The 19,586-nt window shown below is 43.9% G+C and overlaps 2 protein-coding genes across 6 annotated transcripts in view; both read right to left on the bottom strand.

Moving 5' to 3' along the window:
* The window catches only part of ISG20 (interferon stimulated exonuclease gene 20), a 13,132-nt gene extending 12,577 nt beyond the window's left edge, over positions 1 to 555 (bottom strand). Inside the window, exon 1 of one of the 2 annotated variants that reach the window (XM_069098562.1) lies at positions 253 to 555. The gene's annotated coding sequence lies outside the window, so the exon portion shown is untranslated. Of the gene's footprint in view, positions 1 to 181 lie in introns of both variants that reach the window. The other variant, XM_069098561.1, reaches the window with a different exon arrangement.
* Positions 556 to 4,215: 3,660 nt separating this feature from the next.
* AEN (apoptosis enhancing nuclease) lies at positions 4,216 to 15,908 on the bottom strand. 4 transcript variants are annotated; one of them, XM_069098557.1, is made up of 5 exons: positions 15,778 to 15,908; positions 10,445 to 11,078; positions 8,365 to 8,568; positions 7,411 to 7,606; positions 4,216 to 4,594 (listed from the first exon to the last, which is right to left on the bottom strand). In XM_069098557.1, coding segments are annotated over exons 1-5 (1,071 nt in total). In that variant the 5' UTR covers positions 15,813 to 15,908; the 3' UTR covers positions 4,216 to 4,592. The 4 variants fall into 4 exon arrangements, with proteins under 4 accessions (XP_068954658.1, XP_068954657.1, XP_068954659.1 ...); XM_069098556.1 differs by having other exon boundaries at positions 4,216 to 7,606; XM_069098558.1 differs by having other exon boundaries at positions 4,216 to 7,606; positions 15,668 to 15,799.
* Between the last annotated feature and the right edge of the window lie 3,678 nt (positions 15,909 to 19,586).

Here is a 19,586-nt window from a genome sequence, read left to right as displayed (position 1 = left end):
GAGAGAGAGAGAGAGAGAGAGAGAGAGAGAGAGAGAGAGAGAGAGAGCGCCTGGGCCCTCCCCAACCAGCTAGACAAGATCAAGAACAGGTCTGACTGGCCCCCATCTCAGGGGATATAAACACAAGTTAAGTTTAGCCACAAACAACACTTCACGGAGACCCAAATCAATGTGCTCTCACCTTCTATCTTTGCAGACAGGCCCCCACTCAGCCAGCCACCAAAAGTGCTGTCAACCCTCAAAATAACTTACTACTGGCTCTGCCTCTACTTTTTAGCTTCTGCAGCTGGTATCACAAATGACTCATCTCTGACGGTGGACCTAGGAACCCTGAGATCTTAGTTTCAGTTTCCTTGTACAGATCAGTGAAGTCAGAGGAGCCTAGGGCACATCATTTAAGTTTCTGTATCGATTCTCTTTCTTGATGACGGCGTTTCTTCACAGGGCACTTGGCGTCCCATTTGCCCACTCGCCCCCCTCCACTAAAGCAAACAGGAAAGTCCTCAGCTCTGTTATACTGAATGAGTCATCTGAATTGACTGATTCTATTGCAACATCTTCCTTTCTTCTATCAGTCTCCTCCTCTCTGAATCAGCCCTCTAGAATACATGTAGTAAGGTTTGGAGTCTAGAGAATACCCCACAATGTCAGAGTGCTGTTGCCAGTCTGATGCTATAGGGGAGGAGTTGGGGAAATGGATCCCTGTGACTACAGATTTGGGAATGGAAGGAGAAAAAGAGGTCAGGATGGTGTGAGAGGAGCCACAGTGCATATGCTGTATCTGCTTCACCACTGGTGACTATACACATTACTTAATCTCATTTTTCTCAGCTGTAAAATTCTGGGGCTGAAGTAGACCGCTAAGGTCTCTTCCAGTTCTGATTCCTATAGGCTTAAAGAAAGGAGACCCATCCTGTGTTCTATCCAGAGAAAGTGGGATAGAGTTAAGAGACGAGAAATGGGAGTCAATCAGTAGATAACATGAGACTACCTGTGTGCAAAGCTCTGTGGGTTTGATGAGCTTTGCGGTGCAGGGACCCCAAGATACTGAGGTACAGGGGCAGAGTTGTTTGGAAAGAATTCACTGACTCAAGCAGTCTTCCAAGCAGGAGGCAAAAAGTTTATTATAACTCTAATAAAGTTGGGCAGAGCTTCTTTAGGGCACTCACAACCTAACAGGAGTGATGCTAAGGCTTATATAGAAAAAGTAGAGTAAGTTGTGTGGCAAGTATGCTATTAGGTGGTAAACATAGTTTCTGTACCTTGGGCACAGGTGTCATTGACTAGTGGCATGGGGGGGGAGGCCTTCTAAGGGGTCTGTATATCTATACATCTATGTCTGTAACAAGATAGCCTTGGGATATGATATCTATAGTTGATATCTATCTATCTATCTATCTATCTATCTATCTATCTATCTATCTATCTATCTATCTATCTTAACATCTGGATTGTATATACTGTGTCTATAGTGGATTGTATATACTGTGTTTCCCCGATAATAAGACACTGTCTTATTAATTTTTTGGGGACAGAAAAACACCAGAGGGCTTATTTTCAGGGGAGGGCTTGTTTTAATGAACATTGACAGCAATTTTAATAAACAGGTAAATGTGAACAAAAAAATGTACCTTTATTCAATAAGCAAGTCACTGGGGAAGAACAGGATGACGCACTCACTGCTGCAGCTCGGAGCGTGGCGAGCATTTCATGGGGGGGCGGTGCATACAGAGGGTACCGTAATGTAGCGTGTAGCGCAGGAGATCACCTTCACTACAGTAGCAATCTCAATAGGGCTTATTTTCAGGGGAGGGCTTATTTTAGAGGAATCTTACACAGTAAGGGGAGGGCTTATTTTCGGGATAGGTCTTATTATCGGGGAAACACAGTAGTATACTGTGTATATACTGGATTGTATATAGTTACTTTGGGAATCAGTATATGATAGTTCTGCTGATACAAGATAGTCCTGTGCATACAAGGGAAATTTTACAGAGGTCAGCTTGTTCTTGTAACAGGGAGAGATAGTCTGCCTCACTGGGCCCACTCATGAGTTATTGCCAGGGATAGGGTCTTTGGGCTGGGGAGATATATCGTCCTAGGGCTGGGGTTCCAGCACCCCATCAGGATGAAACAGAAACATCTGTTTACCTTCAAAGAGGATAAGGGTGGGGGCAGAGAATAAACATTTATAGAAGCACCCTACTATGCCCCAGGCACTGTTATGTGCTTTTTACAAATATCTTATTTGGTTCTCACAGCCTCCCTGTGAGGTAGGCACTATTATTTTCCCCAATATTCAATCAAGGAAGCTGAGGCAAATACAGGTTAAGTGATTTGTCTGGGGTCTAGTAAGTATCTAAGACCATATTCAAACTCAATTCCTCCTGACTCCAGACCCAGCACTCTATTTGCTGTACTACCAGCTACTTCCAGAGCTCATAATGCCATCAGAGAGATACAATATAAACACTATAGAGAAATCTGAGATCATCAATAAGCCATGCCATGAGTAGATGATCATTACCAAATAATTTTGGGGAGAGGGGGACAGCCTTCACCAAGAACCACACCAATACACACTCTTTCTTTATAGAAAGCATTTGTAAACATGGTGGTGATATGATTGAATGAAGGATGTCAAGGAACCTGGAGGAAGAGATGTATCTTTTAGCCGTAAGCAACAAAAATAGCTGGTATTACTCCCTTGAGTGAGACAATACCCACAACTCTAAGTTGTGGTCAACAAACAGAAGGGTTATTTGTCACAATGTAATAGGTATTAACAATATTTTAATATTATTAACACATATAGAATGCTTTAAGTTTTACAATGTGATTCCCTTACAACATCCATAAGGGGTAGATAATGCAGTTATTTTTACCCCTATTTTGTAGATGAGGAAACTGAGGCTCAAAGAGATAAAATAACACTCCACTACTCCCTGTTACTGTAATTCAGCCAAGAAAGGGAATATTGTGAAGGGAATTTAATTCTCAATTAAACAATAAGCAGCTGCTGGGTATTGAGCTAGGTGTTGGATGGATCTGGTTGGTAAAACTACAGGCTCGCAATGTACTAAATGCTTAACACATACATTTCACTGTTGCTGTGTTTGTAACGTTCATATATTTATTTAACGTGGTCAGTGGGAGATCTTCATCTAGGCATTTTCTGCCTTGGGTGGGCAGGGTCTTACAATCATGTGAATTTGCTCTGCCCAGTTGACTGTCCAGGGTTGTTCTAATAAGAATCAAGTAAGTAGGCATTTATTAAGCACCTGCCTTGGGGATACAGAAAGAAAGGTGAGATGGTCCTCACCCAGCACCTGGCACACAGGAAGCTTCCTCTGAAGTGATTAAGTTGATTGACTGAAGCTTACTTTACTAAGGACATTCTCTAATAGAGGGATGAACTTTGTCAAGCACAAATGAAATAAATGAATCCAATAACTGCAAGGATCAAGTGAATGTTAGCCATAGCTTCTAATACCATAAAAATTGCAGCTTCACAGCAGCTGTGAGACAGGTGAGAAAGTAGTCACTGGCCTGGGTGAGGACTGTCCTTGAATCTTCACTGATCCAAAGCCTATTAAATGAGCAGAGGAGCAGGCTGAAGGCTGACTTAGACGGGCAATAATTGTGCCAGCTGAGACCTCTGACTTGGGAACATCGACTTAGGCATAAGATCCCCTGCCCTACACAGTTATGTACACACCATCCTTTCAAAGATGGCAGCCCATAACTATCCCACAGGCGAAGGAAGTCTTGAGTCCTTTGAGTTCTTGGCTCAGCTTCACAGTTAGGATGTTCTGGGTTTTAAATATCATCTGTCCCTTACTAGCTGTTGTGACCATAACAATAGCTAGCATTTATATAGCACTTTAAAAGTTTGCAAAGCATTTTGCATGTTCTGTATTAGTTGTGCCTCACAATAACCCTGAAAGGTAGGTACTATTATTATTCTCTTTTTACAGATGAGAAAACTGAGGCTGAAAGTTTAGATGACTTGTCTGGGGTCACACAGCTACTAAAATGTCTGAAGGAGTCAAATTCAGGTCTTCTGGACTGTGCTTTATCTTCCGGTGCTTCCTGTGATCTACCAGATCACTCAGCTGCCTCTAGACTGTGAAGAATTCACTTAACCTTTGGGTGACTTGAAGACCCTAAGTTAAGAAGTCTTTAATAAGCACCTACTATGTTCCAGCCACTGTGCTAAGTCAGGTATTCTCAAATGAGATTTATTCAGTCAATGGCAACAATTTCCAATGGGTGATTTCAAATACAGTATAAATCTATCCCAGCCCCTCCCTTTTCCCACCAACCACAGTAAGGAAGGTCAGAATGTAGAGTATATCTCTCTCTGTTTCGTCCACTCAGCAATCCAACATCTTTCAACCTGCTTTCTGCTTCCTGGTCAGTCCCTGGTGCTGTGACTCCACTGCTATAATTCTCAGCCAAAGTGGGAGGTTGAAATCTTGGACGAAACCAGCCCCAGAAAGCCACAGGATCAGCTGCTCCAGTATTAAATGCTAGGAAGTTGGTCTTCACAGACCAGATCAGGCCTGCTGTAAACTCATGGAAGACTAGCATTCTGCAATTTAAGTGAAGAAACTCAGGAAAGGCAAACAATTACAATGTTACCTAAAATTTATATATTCAACTCTCGATCATCTGCAATAATGGATAGAGGCAGCGGCAAAATAAAATTAATAAGAGCAGATAACCCCAAAGCAATCGATATCTGGCTCTGGAATGCATCACAGGATTTTATTCTTAGCTGCATCTGTATCTAAGTCATCCTTCAATCACGCTCTTATAAAAATCCATTTCATTCCCTGGACACACCAGTTGGTCATGGAGAAGGAAATCCCAGGTTAAGTCACTAGAGATGTAGGGAAAAGCAAATAAGCAACAGCTGACAAATAGCAACTATAATCAGCCAATCAATCAACAAGCATTTATTAAATGCCTACTATGTGCCAAGCACTGGTGGGAGTGAGGATACAAAAATAAAAAATGTCCCTAGTTGCCACAAAGATCCTACATCTAGGAAACCTTTTATGTCCTCTCCTATATCAGCTAAATAAAGTACCAGAGTAAATGACTTGCTGATTGGCTGGGGGCAGGGGATGAGGGGTAGAAGATGGAGGGTCTCAGGTAACTAAAAGGACCAGGACTGGATACTGAGTCTTCCAAGAGCCCAGGCCAATGTTCTTTTTCTTGCTTTTTTTTTCTTGGAGGGGGGAAGGCAGGGCAATTGGGGTTAAGTGATTTGCCCAAGGTCACACAGCTTACTTACTAGTGTTAAGTGTCAGGTCCTCCTGACTCCAGGGCTGGTGCTCTATTCGCTGTGCCACCAATGTTTTACTAATTGATTATGAGGCACAAGTTCTCCAGTGCCTGAACTGAGAATAAATAAGCCCAGCAGACAGTGATCGAATCTGAGTCTGGGTCACAAATGGCACCTGCTACAATATTCAAGTCTAAACAATAAATAATTGTCTAAGCCAAGGGTTCTTGACCCTTTTGTTGGAAACCCTAGCATGCTCAGACATTTCTAAAAAGTGCTCTTCTGAAGTAGAGTAAAATGGCACTTGAGAGGGCTAAACACACAAAAGGAAAGAGTTGCAAGAATTAAATGGATGGGTGTAAGAGGAGAAAGAGGCAAAAAGAAATGAAAAAATGCAGGGAAAGGAAATATTCTTTAAAATAAAGTGAACTTCTGATAATCAATGTACATAAAAATTAACACTGAATGTAAATCAAAGGAATGATATTTGCATAGGTCTAAGTACTCTTCAAACAGCTCCAACTAGAGAGTAAATCCTTGTTCTCCAATCAATAGGTTTTTACAAGCAACTAGCTGGATGACCTTGGTCAAGTCAATGCCTCTCTAGGTTTCACTTTCCTCATCTATACAGTGAGATCCTCTAATGCTCTCCGGAGTGGAAAGGATGGCATAGGGGAACCCCAAACATACAAATATGCCACTGTTCTTGGGGTCACTCCTTATTAATGTTGAGCATTAGTGGTAGGGAAGAATTCCTAATCTAAGTGAATGGAAATGTGTCAGTTAGGAATACTGAAAGCTAAGCAGCTCTCTCCTCCTCTTTCTGCCAACACACCAGCAAAGAGACGTTCTGAGCAGCCATTGTAATTTCAGGAAATGGAGAGGAAAAAAGCATGTAAACAAATTCATCAGATCCTATGACCTATCATAGGATAACAGAAGGCTTCAAAACTAAACTGGTCCCCAGACATCAGTCCAACTCTCTCAATTTACAGTGAAGGAAACCAGGGCAAAGAGAGGTAAAAGACTTAACCAAGGTCACACAAAGAGTAAGCAGCAGAATGAGATTCCAACCAATTTTGACTCCAAAGTTATTCGTCTTTCTGTTATATAACACCCAGTCACCAAAGGGTGCTTCTCCGTGAATTTCCTTGCCCCTGCAGTATCCGTACTGGTCCTACAGAAAAGATGGCAGGAATTTACAAAGACTGAGGTTCAAACTCTTCTTTACCCTATTATTGTAAAGTTGGTTGGATTAGAGAATTTCAAACTTTTAGCCTGTCACAGCACCTCTAACTTAAGCTTAAACCAAGTTTTAATTCCTCTATTCCCTGAGATCCCAGATTAGAGCTGGAAGGAACCTTAGAGGTCATCTAGTCCAACCCCCTCATTTTACAGATAAGGAAACTGAGGCTCAGATTAAGTGACTTGCCCAAGGTCACAGAGGTAGGTGACAGAGACAAAAGTCAGGTCCACTGACTTTAAATTCAGTATTCTCTCCCTGTATCCACATTATGTCCCTGAAGAGCAATGACTAGTACCCCAATTTTATAGATGGGGATCAGGGTGTGAAAACCAAAGGAACAATGAAAACACATACCCTGTGCACAGTATATTCTTAAAAATCAGAGTAACTTGGGGGTAGGCAGGTGGTACAGGGACACTGTGCATCACTGGCCCAAGATGAACACACAAAACTCTTAGAAAGTCTTGTGAATTCCACTAAACACTGTTCACTAGGAGACATCAAAAGTTTGACCTCCTCACCAGCCTTCCTCTCCAGCAGGCTAGTTTGATAGTTTACTACTAATATGATCTTCAATGTAACATGGCTGAAATCAAAGGAAACTGGATCCTAGAATGCCCAGCGAGGGTAGGGGAAAAAGTCCCCAATCCAGAACACCCTAAAAGCCAAAGCATTCTCATGCTACCACCTGACAAAGGATGCTACATCAGAGATCTCTTCAGATCAACCCATTGCCTTATTTGCATGAATGGGCCCAATGGCCAAACTACCAGAAGAGCCATTCTTCCCGCACACATTACAAGGCCAATTTTACTGGGCTACCCACAGAAGCTCATACTCTTCCCACCCTGGGAGCCCTTTGGTCATTTACAGCCTTCAGTCTGATCTTCTAGCCAGAACTGGTCTTCCATGTAGTGCTCAGTGTCTGTGCCACTGTCCTGAAGGCTGTCCTCACAGTTTGAGGGGTGGCTGCTGGCCTCTTTCAGCTCCCACTGCACCTCGACCAAACGATAGAGCTCCATGGCAGTTGTGGCATCTTCTACAGATGAATGCCCATGCTGGCCAACCTGCAAAGGAAAAAGGAAGCAAGGTCCTTGGGGTGTGAGGAAGACTGTGAGCTCCCAGAGAACAGAGATATAGGCTGCACTGGTGAATTCTGTCCAGTGCCACAAAGGGGCAGACATTTTCACAAGTAATTCCTAATGAAGATGGACTAACTTTCATGTCTTTTTAGGGGAGATAAGATAGGCTAAATCCAGACAGAAACAGAACTGGAGCTGAGATAGCATAATGGGATGCTGGGGGAGTTTGGGGGCTGAGAAAGAACCTCTAATGAATAAACCAATAAAGGGAACAATCTGGCCTCTTCCAGGGCACAAAGGGGGGAAGTAGGGAAAAGGGAATGAGGTCACAGAATGTAGTGGTACTCAGGCCTGTGAAAAAAAAGGAGATCACTTCCTAAAGTATTCTGGGCTTGAGATGGAAAAAAGGAATTACAAGGAAAAGTAAACCCACAAATAGTAGTGGACAGAGTAATGATCTGAAAGTAGAAGGCTGGGGTTCAAATTGCAATTCTACCATTACTGATTATTTATGACTTGTCATTTAATATCTCTTGGTCTTAGTTTCACCTAAAAATGAGGCTCTAAACCAGGATCCTATGAATAGAACACACACACATTCACACGAACACACACATACACTCCCACACCTCCACCTCTCCTCAGGCTGGAACCACTCCGCCTGAGATGCCACAGGCTTTGACCCCACAATGTGAACTCTCTCTTCATCTGTCTATTCCTTCCTCCCTCTAATCCTCACACACCTGGATTCTTTTGTTCAGCAGCTGCAGGGCCAGGTTCTTGAGAGAAGAGGATTGGGCTCGGACAGGGAAACCTGTTTGATTGATTAGGCTAGGGACAGAAAGGGTGTCCCGAGTTTGTCTCCGAGGATGAAAGTATTTGAGGGCCTGGAAGTCATTATGGAGTGCGTGGCCCACCACCACCTTGCCCTTCAGCAGTTTAAGGATCTAAAAAACATGAAATGCATCAGTGAGATTCTCACCACTCTACCAATGAATACCCACTACAAGTGGACAGCATCTCTCAAGGGTTCAAGAAGCACCCCAGGGAGAGAAAAGGCTTATATGATCCAGGACCACCCTCATTCTTATAGGCCCTTGCCCCACATCTGCTTCAACCATTCTAGTGTAAGAGTAGAGTCTGATACCTCTTTTATGAAGAGGATTCTACCCACCGACCTTTCAGGGCTCTTAGTGGCAATACCACATTTTGCAATTTGGTCACATTCTATATGTCTTACTGATTTCTTCCCTTCCCCAACTTCATACATGGCAGAGTAGTGAGAAGAATGAGGAAGACCCGAATTCAAATCCTGCCTCAGACACTTAACTAGTTATGTGACTCTGGGTATATAACCTCATTCAGCCTCAATCACCTAATCTGTAAAATGGGAATAATAACAGCAACCTACCTCACAGGGTTACTACAAGACTAAATGAAATTGCATATGTAAAGTATTTGGCAAACCTTAAAGCCGTATGTAAATGCCAGTTAGTAATAGGAATATCTTGCTTTTTTTTTTTTTGGAGGGAAGAAGGCAGGGCAATTGGGCTTAAGTGACTGGCCTGAGGTCATACGGCTAGTAAGTGTGTCAAGTGTCTGAGGTCACATTTGAACACAGGTCCTCCTGACTCCAGAGCCAGTGCTCTATCCATTGTGCCACCTAGCCACCCAGTAATAGGTATATCTTATAGCCTGTTTTGCATAAATCTTGGCTCTTTGACTACCAATTAATTGAGGACCCTGTCCTTTATATCTTGGCTATCTTCCATAATACCTGGAATGATGCTAGCCACAAAGCATTGACTGGCTTTTCCTATTTTTTCCCCCCTGGTCCTAATTCCCCAGCTTTTGAGAATAGGTTTTGATACCTCCCCTTCTATCTGGTCTAACCTGTCTTCTTCCAAAGTAACTCTTCCTAGGACAACTTCCTCAGGCAAAGCGAAAATTTCTCCTCATCCTGCATTCATTAACCTATCAAAAGTCACAGACTGAAGCAGGGGTGCGAATCCTTTGGTCTTGAGGCCACAAGCACTACACCCCCAACAGTGTGAAAGAAAGTGCTAGACTAGATCTGTGATCTCACTGAACTTGAATGTTCCAACACAAGCTGACCTTTCTCTATAACTTCTAGTCTTGGAGAGCTGCCTAAAGATTTGGGAGCTTAAGTGATCTGCCCAGGGTTACAATCAGTATGGATCAGATGTAATACTAGAAATATTAGGTTTTCCTGATTTTGAGGCCAGCTCTCTCTGCACTACATGATACTACCAGTCTCTTTTGCTGGGTAGTGTCTAAGGTCATTTCTTGCCTGAAGGGAACTTAAAAGCTAGCTGAGGAGACAAGACTATCCTTCACATAACAGAACTAAGACAATTGTCAGAAACCATACTAAGCCCAGGCTCAAGTCACTTGTGGGAGATGCAATCAGGCTCTGCTAATTAGTTACACAAACAAGGTCTGTGAAAAAGGAGGTTAGAGGGGCAACTAGGTGGTGAAGTGAATAGAGTTCTGGCCCTGGAGTCAGGAGGACCTGAGTTCAAATCTGACTTCAGACACTTAATACTTACTAGCTGTGTGACCTTGGGCAAGTGACTTAACCCCAATTGCCCTAACTTCCCCCCCTCCAAAAAAAGAAAAAGGAGGTAGAAGTGCAGCCAGGTGAAGATTCCATTTCCCTGTTCCATTTTTTCAATCTTATTTTGATTTCAATTTGCAAGTTGCCCCAAATCCTCTCAGAAGGAAAGGGTGAATCTTAAGCCAACAGGGGTCCCTCTATACTTCACAGCACATGAGCAGAGTTTTCCCTAGCCATGCCCATACCTCCTTTTGTGCCACTCTGAAGGGGATAGCATTTTGCATATGCTGTCGGGTAACGCCACTCCAACGCGTTCGATAATCCACAATGGGTGTCTCAGGCCGGATGTATTTGTCATACAAAACATCCCCATGGTAACTCACCACTGAGCATCGGGCCAGCTCACTCACCCGCCCACCAGGGCCAGTACCCACCATCTCACAGTCAATGGCCACACACTTGTGGGGCATAGCATGGCCAGAGGCAGTGCCCTTGCTGGGTTCAATCTTCTGAATCGGCTTTTTTCTGGGCTGGGTACCAGGTGATCCAAGTGTAGCCTGATGTGTACTACACCTGGTGGCCTCTGTGTCCTCCAAAACCTCTGATCTGGCCAACTGGAGGGTGCTCTCTGACTCCTGAGCTGTAGTCAGCACACCTCTCTTCTCTAGAAGGGCCTTGTGTACCATGAACCGCTGGTGCCGCCGGCTCCTCCTCTTGTGCCACCACCGAGGTATGTCCTTACCACTGGAGTTGGTAGAAGGGGTGCTTGAGCACTGAAAATACTGGGAGCTCTCTTTTGATGCCATCCCTGACAGCTCAGTGAGGGGTATGTGGGTGGCCATCTCTCTACCAGACTGTGACCCACTACTGCTCAGCACCCTAAGAAGGGGAAAAGGAACAGAGAAATCAAGTCAGAGTAATCATTAGAGCTAGAAGGGGCCATGGAAAGAATTTCATCCACACCCTCCTCCCCATTCATTTCAGAGGTGCCTCAGTTGAAACCCAGAAGGCAGACTGCCTTGTCATAAGATAAACTTACTATAGGGGTAGCTATAGCAAATAGAGCGCCAGCCCTGGAGTGAGGAGGACCTGAGTTCAAATCTGGCCTCAGATGCTTGACACTAGCTGTGTGACCTTGGGCAAGTCATGTATCCCAACTGCCTTGCCTTCCCCCCTCCAAAAAAATAAACAAATAAAAATAAACTTACTAGAGGGTCACACGTATAGTAAATGTCAGAGACCAAGATTCGAGCCTAAATCTCCAGACTCAAATCAGATAGTAGAAAACAGTTCTTCCCCAGGCACAATGAGAACACTGTATGACTGATTCTTCAGATACGTACGTACGTAATAGTTTATTTGCTTGAGTTTACTAGCTTGCCAACTCCTCCCCTTCACTGTTACTAAACAAGCCCTACATATAACTTGCTCATGGATGCAAGTGACAGGAGAAATGCACATAGACAGAAACAGCTAGAATGACTGAAAAAGCCACTAGTGCAGACTCAGACAGCAAACAAAACAAATTCTTGTAATCCATGAATAAGTGAATGAAAAAGCATGTATTACTTGCTTTAGTGCACTTACACAGCACACTAAACTCTGGGGCTACAAACAAAAAAGAAAAGACGTTCTCTCCCATCAAGGAGTTTAAATTCTAATAGGAGACAACACAAATAGAGCAGTGATGGCCACAGATGGGAACTGGGAGCCAAAGCCTGTGGCATCTTGGGTGGGGGTAGCTCCAGCCAGTATTCAATTTTGAAAAAATATATAAGCTACATGGTCTGGGGCCTACCTGAAATAGTCAGCCAAGGTAAGGCACTCACTAATCAAAGATAGTGGGAGCCCCAGGCCAAGGCTTTTACTCATGACTAGTGTTCAAAAGTATCTGTGACCTCCTTACCCTAAACTGATCCATTTACAAAAGGCTCCAGCAACCCTACCAGGGTTGGACCACCAACCTACACTCTGGATACAGACTTCCTGTGTTATGGCTATGTTCACTGCTTTGCTTTCCCAAACTCAGTCCCAGTCATGAGACTCAAGGCTGCTTAGTGAGACAACAGCTCGTCTCCTATAATTACTTGGTGGGAATTTTCCCCAATGGTTTACATGCTATGAATAATCCCTGTACTTAGATTATCGATGAGTATGTCAGTATTTCTACTCCTTGTCATCTAGAAGCAGACCAAAATACTCATTTTTATAAATTTTTAATTCTCACTGGCCTAGACTGCCTCTCTACCATCTCTAGATTCTATGGATCCCTTGTTTATAAACTGTGGTCAGAATTCACCTCTTCTAATGATGTTTTCTCTAATTAACTCAATCTAAATCACAACACTGTCATTATAGTCCAATCCATATTTTTGCCTTTTCGTTATTTTAAACATTTTAATGTGTACATGAGGTCAAAAGGCCTGGTTTTGACTCCTACCTCTTAACCTCAGTACATGAATCATCAGACATGTCACTCAAAGTTTTGGAGAGAGTTTTCTCTTTATTCTACAGTTGAGGAAATTAAAGCCCTGAAAGTGATTTGCCCCAAATCAGATAGTAGTAGTAGTAGAGCAGGGATGTTTTTTTTTTTAGTTTCTCTGACTAAAACAATGGGCTTATCGCAAAGATTTTTCTTAAACACCCTGTCTGGCAGAAATAGGGTATTTCTTAGGTCATATATAGAACAAGCAGAAACCCCAGTGGCCATAAACTTTTCCCCACATCCGCTCAGATCCTATCTCTGTCCTGCCTGGTGCTTGAAAGGAACTGATCTTAAGCCTGAGCTGGACTAAGTATTTTCTCTAGGGGAATAGGGATGAGCAGCAGAAAGGCAGGGTACAGCAGGATAACACAATTGAGTTACACTAATCTGTGGGGAGCTGGTTTTATACATCCCCACCCCAAAGGAGACAGACTTGATTCACAATCTCACTTGGAGTCATTTTATCTCAGGTCAAGAGACTAGTAGATAGATTGACCTTACTCGAATTTTATTTACAGTGCAAGTATAATAGAAAAACCCTAGGATAGAAGCCAGGGACACCTGGGTCCTATTTCTGGCTTTGCCACTTGGTAGCTCTGTCACCTTGAGCAAGTTGGTTAGCCTTGGTGTTCTTCATCTGCAAAGTAGCAAAGGCACCAATTTAAAGGGTTTAATAGCAATGTTTCCTATCAGGCAAATGAGGAAAGAGGGGCACTGAGAAATGAAATGACTGAACACCCTCCCCCGCAATGTCAGTTGGTCATCAGAACTGGCTTTCTGAAAACAGTGATTGGAGGTGGTGAGACACATTGCAGCCCTCTTAACATATTCTCTTTATTTTCAGACACAACACATTAATTTCCCCATGTGTACCTGATCCTGAAAAATCAACACAATTATCTGGTCATCTGGAAACTAAATAAAACATGAACCACCTGATCCTCTTTAGGCCCTGTGGGAGTTGGGAGGTTTATAAGTAGGGAAGAGACTGAGTTCTAGCAGGCAACCTTAAAGCTCTTTCAGTAGGATAACCTATATAAGTCCTAATAGACAAGAAGACACAGATGGAAAGTAACTATGGTAGGCAAATTCCAGACCTTTGGGAAACCAAGTTAGTCAATACTGAGGAATAAATCATGAACATAGTGTAAAAGAATCTGAATTCTAGTAGACAGAGGCTTGCAAGGAGCCAGATTAACACTCTAGACTTTCTGCCACCAATTTGCCAGATGATATGAAAAGCACTAGACTGGGGGAGGGGGTCAGAAGACTACCAACCTTGGCCACCAACCCCTCTGGAATAATTTCCTCATCTGTTAAATGAAGAGGCTGGATTAAGCACATAGGATCATAGATTTGTAGCTGGAAGGAACCTTAGAGGTCATCTATTCTAAACCCCTTGTTCAAAAGATGTGGAAACTAAGACTCAAAAACATCAAGTGACCTGCCCAAGACTACATAGGTGGCAGTGGCAGAGCTGGAACCCAGAATTCTTTGATTCCCACCCCAGAGATCTTTCTCTCTCCCTTAAAAGAACCTCTTAAGTACCTTCCAAATCCTAAGGTCTCAAATTTCATTCTATTACAATACTTAAGTTCTCTAGACTTCAGGTTACTAGGTGGTAAATGAGAAGTCTCCAGGACCTCTTTTCACCCCAGACAGAAGAGGGTGAGGTTGAATTGTAAGAATACAATAAGCATGACCTCATCAAGGGATAGGCTCCCAAGATCCAGAGTAAGTTGTGATTAGTGCTGACAAAGCTTTGAGTGACTAATGCTTTGACGAACTGAGCCCAGACTAGGAACACTTTAGTCAGGACCTCTGAGGGGCCTAGTTAAGGGAGAGTCACTGATCTAGCTTCTTTCTTCTACAGCAAGACTTCTGGCCCCAATTCACCACTATGATTGATCCCTCCAGAATCTAGGGCATCCATAGACTCATGATTCTTGAACAAGAAGTCTTATGATAAAATAGTCCTGAGTGGCAGGAGCCTGTCCTCCTCACAGTGAGGATCTGTGATCCCAGGATCTGGGTTCAAAACCTGACTATGATACTTAACCACTCTGTCAAGTCACTCTGCCCCTCTAGGCTTCAGTTTCCTTGGTGAAATTAGGAGGTTGGCTAGGTGATAGCTAAAGTCTCTTTCAATTTTTAACGTTTTTGTAATATTTTATGGCCTGAAGAAAAGCTTGAAGGAAAATAGGGGCTGAGTACCCAAGACCAAGGCCTCCAGGGAAACAGGCAGCGATTTGGGTGTGCTTCAAACGCTGCCCTCAAACCGGAAACCCAATTTCAAGGGGCAACAACGTGACTGACTTAAGAATGTCCAGGAGAAGTTAAAAAAAACATCAGAGCTCCCAAAGACTCTTATAGATCATCTAGAAGCATCCCCTAGCTTTAGACAAGGGGAAACTGAGGTCCAAGAAGGCGGTGCGGTTCTATGGAAAGGGCACCGGATTTGGAATCAGTAAGTTCAGCCTGGAAGGGCTGTTGGAGGACAACCCTCTTCATTTAATGAATGAAGAAATTCAAAGACCCAGAGAGGTTACCTGGCTTGTCTAAGGTCACACAGGTAGCAAGCATCAGGGGTGGCATTCGACAATCTAGTCCTCTGACTCCAAGAGCCCACGCTTTCAGTGATACCACGAGTCAGGGGGCCTAAGTTCAAATCCCGCCTCGGGTCCTGACCTGGGATACGTCGGTTAAGCAGTAGGGGGAGGGGGTTCCATTTCCTCCTACGTAAAATTAAAGGACTGGCCGGGATGTCCCCTAATACCCCTTCCTCCAGCTCTACCTTGCCCCCACCCCCCCACCCCCGACCGGGATTCCCAGCCCACCCTTCCCCGTTGGTAGTCTCTCAGCAGCTCTACTCGAGGCGAGGTCACAGAGGGGGCCACGATGGGGCGGGGGCACGGGTGCCTGCCTCCAGGAGCTGCCCTCGCTCTTACCCCTACACCGACCCGCACCGCGCCCCCCGACCTACCCCGCCCCGAGGCTCGGCCGCTTCCTGAGGATCTCCCTCTTCCCTCGGTCCCGAGTCCCCTCCCCGGAGGCCTCGGATTCCGACCCCGAACCCCCGGCCTCCCAGCTTACTGGACACCCGCAGGTCCCTCTTCCGGCCTCCACATGGTCGCACAGAACGCAGAAGCTCCCACATGCCCGGGCAAGCCCGGCTTCTACTCTCCATCGATTGGTTCCTGTAACTGTACTGCCCTCCCCCGAGCTCCTCTGATTGGTCACAGGATTGACATTCTCGAGCCGGTCCGAAGCCGGGAGACGCGTGGCTTCGGGGAAGGGGCGGGGTTTTCCAGGCTCCGTGGGTTTACCTGTGGGGTGGATTTAAAGGTAAAGGCTTCGGGGACGGGGCCAAGTGCCCAGAACCACGTTAAGGAGACACTCTTAGCGTCGTAATAAAGGGAAACGGAAGAAACTTCGGAACTCGGATCTAGACTTCAGGTGACCCAAAGTGAAGCATGTCTCGCCTCTCCTGGGGGAAGGTGGCGGATTCTAGGTACGGAAAGGGGCTTATTTTCAATCATGGCCAATGTAGTGATTCCTTTGGCTTGACTCTTATTTCTAGAGAAGAATTCTTTGGGGAGGGTAGGGAAATAGCTTGAGAAAAGACAGGGATGCAGAAAAAGAAAAGAGAATCAATAAAACTTTTTTTTAAATAAAATCTTCAGAGTACAATTCTGAGTTCCCTCTTTCAGCTCTCTTCCTCATCCAACCAACGATTATGTCATTTCAGTTGTCATTGCTTTAACCCAGCAATTCTCAAACCCCAAAGAGCTTTTGGTTATATCTCTTGATATTTACTATTATAAATTTTAAACTGGTAACTTTCAAGAATAGCATTAATTCATTTAAAATAACAATAACAAACCAATTACATGTTAACATAAGGTGTTTATGAAAAGTGTTTCCTACATCAAAAAGAAATTTTAGAAAGGAGAGCATCATGGTTTTATATATTTTTGCAAATCTCTTTAATGTGTGGCTTAACAGAAGACAACTGTATTCTCCGATTTGCTTCTTTTTTTCTCCTATTTTTTTAAGCTTTTTTTTTGGAAGGGGAAGACAAGGCAATTGGGGTTAAGTGACTTGCCCAAGGTCACATTAACTAGTAACTTCTCCTATTTGCTTCTGCATTCAATCTATTGTGATATGCTGTTGTAGATGAAAAAAAAATGAAGATAATCTGGCATTACACAGATATGTAGTTGGAGAAGGGAAGAGTATTTAATAGATAAATAACATCTTAGTGTTATTATAAAAATAGTATTAACCTCATCGACCCCATGAAATTTTCTCAGGGACAGAAAGGTCTAGAGAATCTCCAGGGTTCATAGGACCACACCACACCTTGAAAACCTCTGCTTTCACCTAATAACTGCCTTTTGTTTCAGGAATGTAAACTAGAGCCCTGTGGAAGGTGTTAAGAATGGGTTAGTAAAATGATGCAGGGGTGGTTTCAGAAACTTCGAAGACTAGCACTCTGACATAGAGTGAAATGAACAGAACCAGGAGAACGAATTATAGAGTTACCACAAACACTGTAAAACCAAACAACTCTGAAAGATAACAATACTATGAAGATATTAATACTATTTCACCTGCTTAGATATCCTAGGCTGTACTCTTCCCACTTACAGAGGACCCTTCATGCTTTTGGGGGATAGAGATACCATTCCTTCTTGCTCCCTCTGCTTATCTCCTGACTTGGCCTGAACCTGCCTCAAGAGATAGGAGAGAAAACCCTACAATAGTTCCCAGCCTGAGCTGCCTAAGAACCTGAGAAGCTGTCACCCAAGGCAAGACTGAACAGCATGTGGTTTTATTGAACCCCCCAAACTCATTTGACAAGGATTAAAAAACACCCAACCCCTTCATACTCAATCCATCCAAGTGATCCTGAAATGCCCTTCCTTCATTATACAAAATCCATTCACATATACCCCTCCCTACCACTGACTGCAACATCCCACTGTAAAGACATAAGGTTTAGGGGCGCTCAAGACCCCAAAATACCAACACGTCTGGTCCTGCTGAATGAATTCGACTCAAGTCTTCCCTCAGCCAAAGAAAAACAAAGTTTATTAGAAATTTGACTTAAGGAGACTCAGTATCTGTGGACAAGAGGGCCAGAATCATCTGACACAAAGTGAGTGCCCTAGATCATTCTCAGGCACCTTCATGGAGGCAAGATGGAACTGATATACAGAAAGGTTGTGGGAGGATTTAGAGCTGGTCTAGAGGAGGAGTCAAATGAGGTCAGACTCCAGTAATGAGAGGTAAGGGTGGGAAGTAGCTGGAGGCTACCAGGAGATGACAGACAATGGAGGACCTTGCTAGTTTAAGGGTGTAGAGATATTTTGGGAGGATCAAGGGTGGGAGCTAACTGGACAAAGGAGGGCTAGGCTAGTAACTGAGATCTGGGCCAGAGCCTCTTCAAATGGGAAGATTCCATCAGAGTTCCAGGGGGTTCCCAGAGCCTGTACCTCCTCACCACTCTGAAGCTACCCACTTCTTCCATTGTGCTCCCTGGAACAAATGCTCCATAGGTAACAAACACTTTCATCCTAAATCTTTTCCTTTCCCACTCCATCTCCTGGCTCCCACTGGGACCTGGCTCCCTCCTGATGACACAACCTCCCTGGCTACCCTTGAATCCCTTTCCAACACTGGTTGCACTTTCACTCATAACCCTGATTCACTGGTCCAGGTGGGAAAGTTGGAATACTTGTTCACTCAATAACCTCCTTCACCCAGTAGCTTCTCTTTTGAGATTCACACAATCCATATCTACCATCCAATCAAAATTTTGGTCACTGTTGTCTTCCTACCTCCAGGACACTCTCATTTCCTCAATGAGTTCAGTGCCTGGCTTAGTCTTTCTCTTTTCCCCAACTCCTGGCCTCATACTAGGGGATTTCAATACATGTATTTATTCTCCTTCAAATACTCTAACCTTTCAGTTCCTCAATTTATTCATTTCCCATAACTCCCTTCTCTACCCCACCACAGGTACACACAGAGGGGGATACCCTTGGTCTTACCATCAACTATAAATGTTCTGCTTCCATGTTTACAAACTCTGAAATTCCCTTATCCAACCATAATTTGATGTTATTCCCCTTCTCACTCTTCATTGCTAATCCAAACCCTGTTCTTTGTTCTCATGGACCTCCAATCCCTTTATCCCTTTAGTTCTTTCCCTGAATCTCCCCTGAAATGTTAGCTCATCACTACTGTAATGGCAACACTCCTCCTTTCCCTATCTTGATCCCTTATGAACCAGTTCAACTTGACACTGTACCCTTCTCTTGAATCCCTTGTCCCAGATCTTGCCCTGCCAAACCTCAGTCCTGAAATACTCCCACCATCCAGTGTATTGATTCCTACTCATGTACTGCTAAATTAGAGAAAATCATGAAGCTGTGCTAACTGGATCTGTTGAGGTTTGGGGGCTTTAGGGGTGCTTGAGACCCCAAAATACTGACATTCCAGGTCCTGCCAAATGAATTCAACTCAAGCCTTCTCTCATCCAAAGTAAAACAAAGGTTATTAAAGATTTGCCATAATGGGTAGACTCTTAAGGAGCCTAAGTATTTGTGTTAACAAGTGGGTCAGAACAATATGACACAGACTGAGTCTATGTTAGATGGAATCTCAACCCCTTCATGGAGGCAAGATGGATCTTATATACAGAAAGACTGTGGGAGTGATCTAGGGGGTGGTCTAGAAGAGCCATCTGGGGAGGGGTCTGAGGAGAATCTTGAGGAACTGAGGTCGGACTCCTGGAATGGGATTAAGGGTGGGAAATAGTTGAAGGCTACCTGGAGATGACAGACAATGGAGGGCTAGGCTAGTTTAAGGGGAACAGATTTGAGTATAGATATTTT

This window comes from Petaurus breviceps, unplaced genomic scaffold (assembly GCF_028583685.1).
Source record: "Petaurus breviceps papuanus isolate PSGF00001 unplaced genomic scaffold, PetGlider_PUasm1.0 37, whole genome shotgun sequence".
NCBI lineage: Eukaryota > Metazoa > Chordata > Mammalia > Diprotodontia > Petauridae > Petaurus > Petaurus breviceps.
Note: the sequence above shows the minus strand (reverse complement) of the source record. Positions and strands in the feature narration are given on the sequence as shown.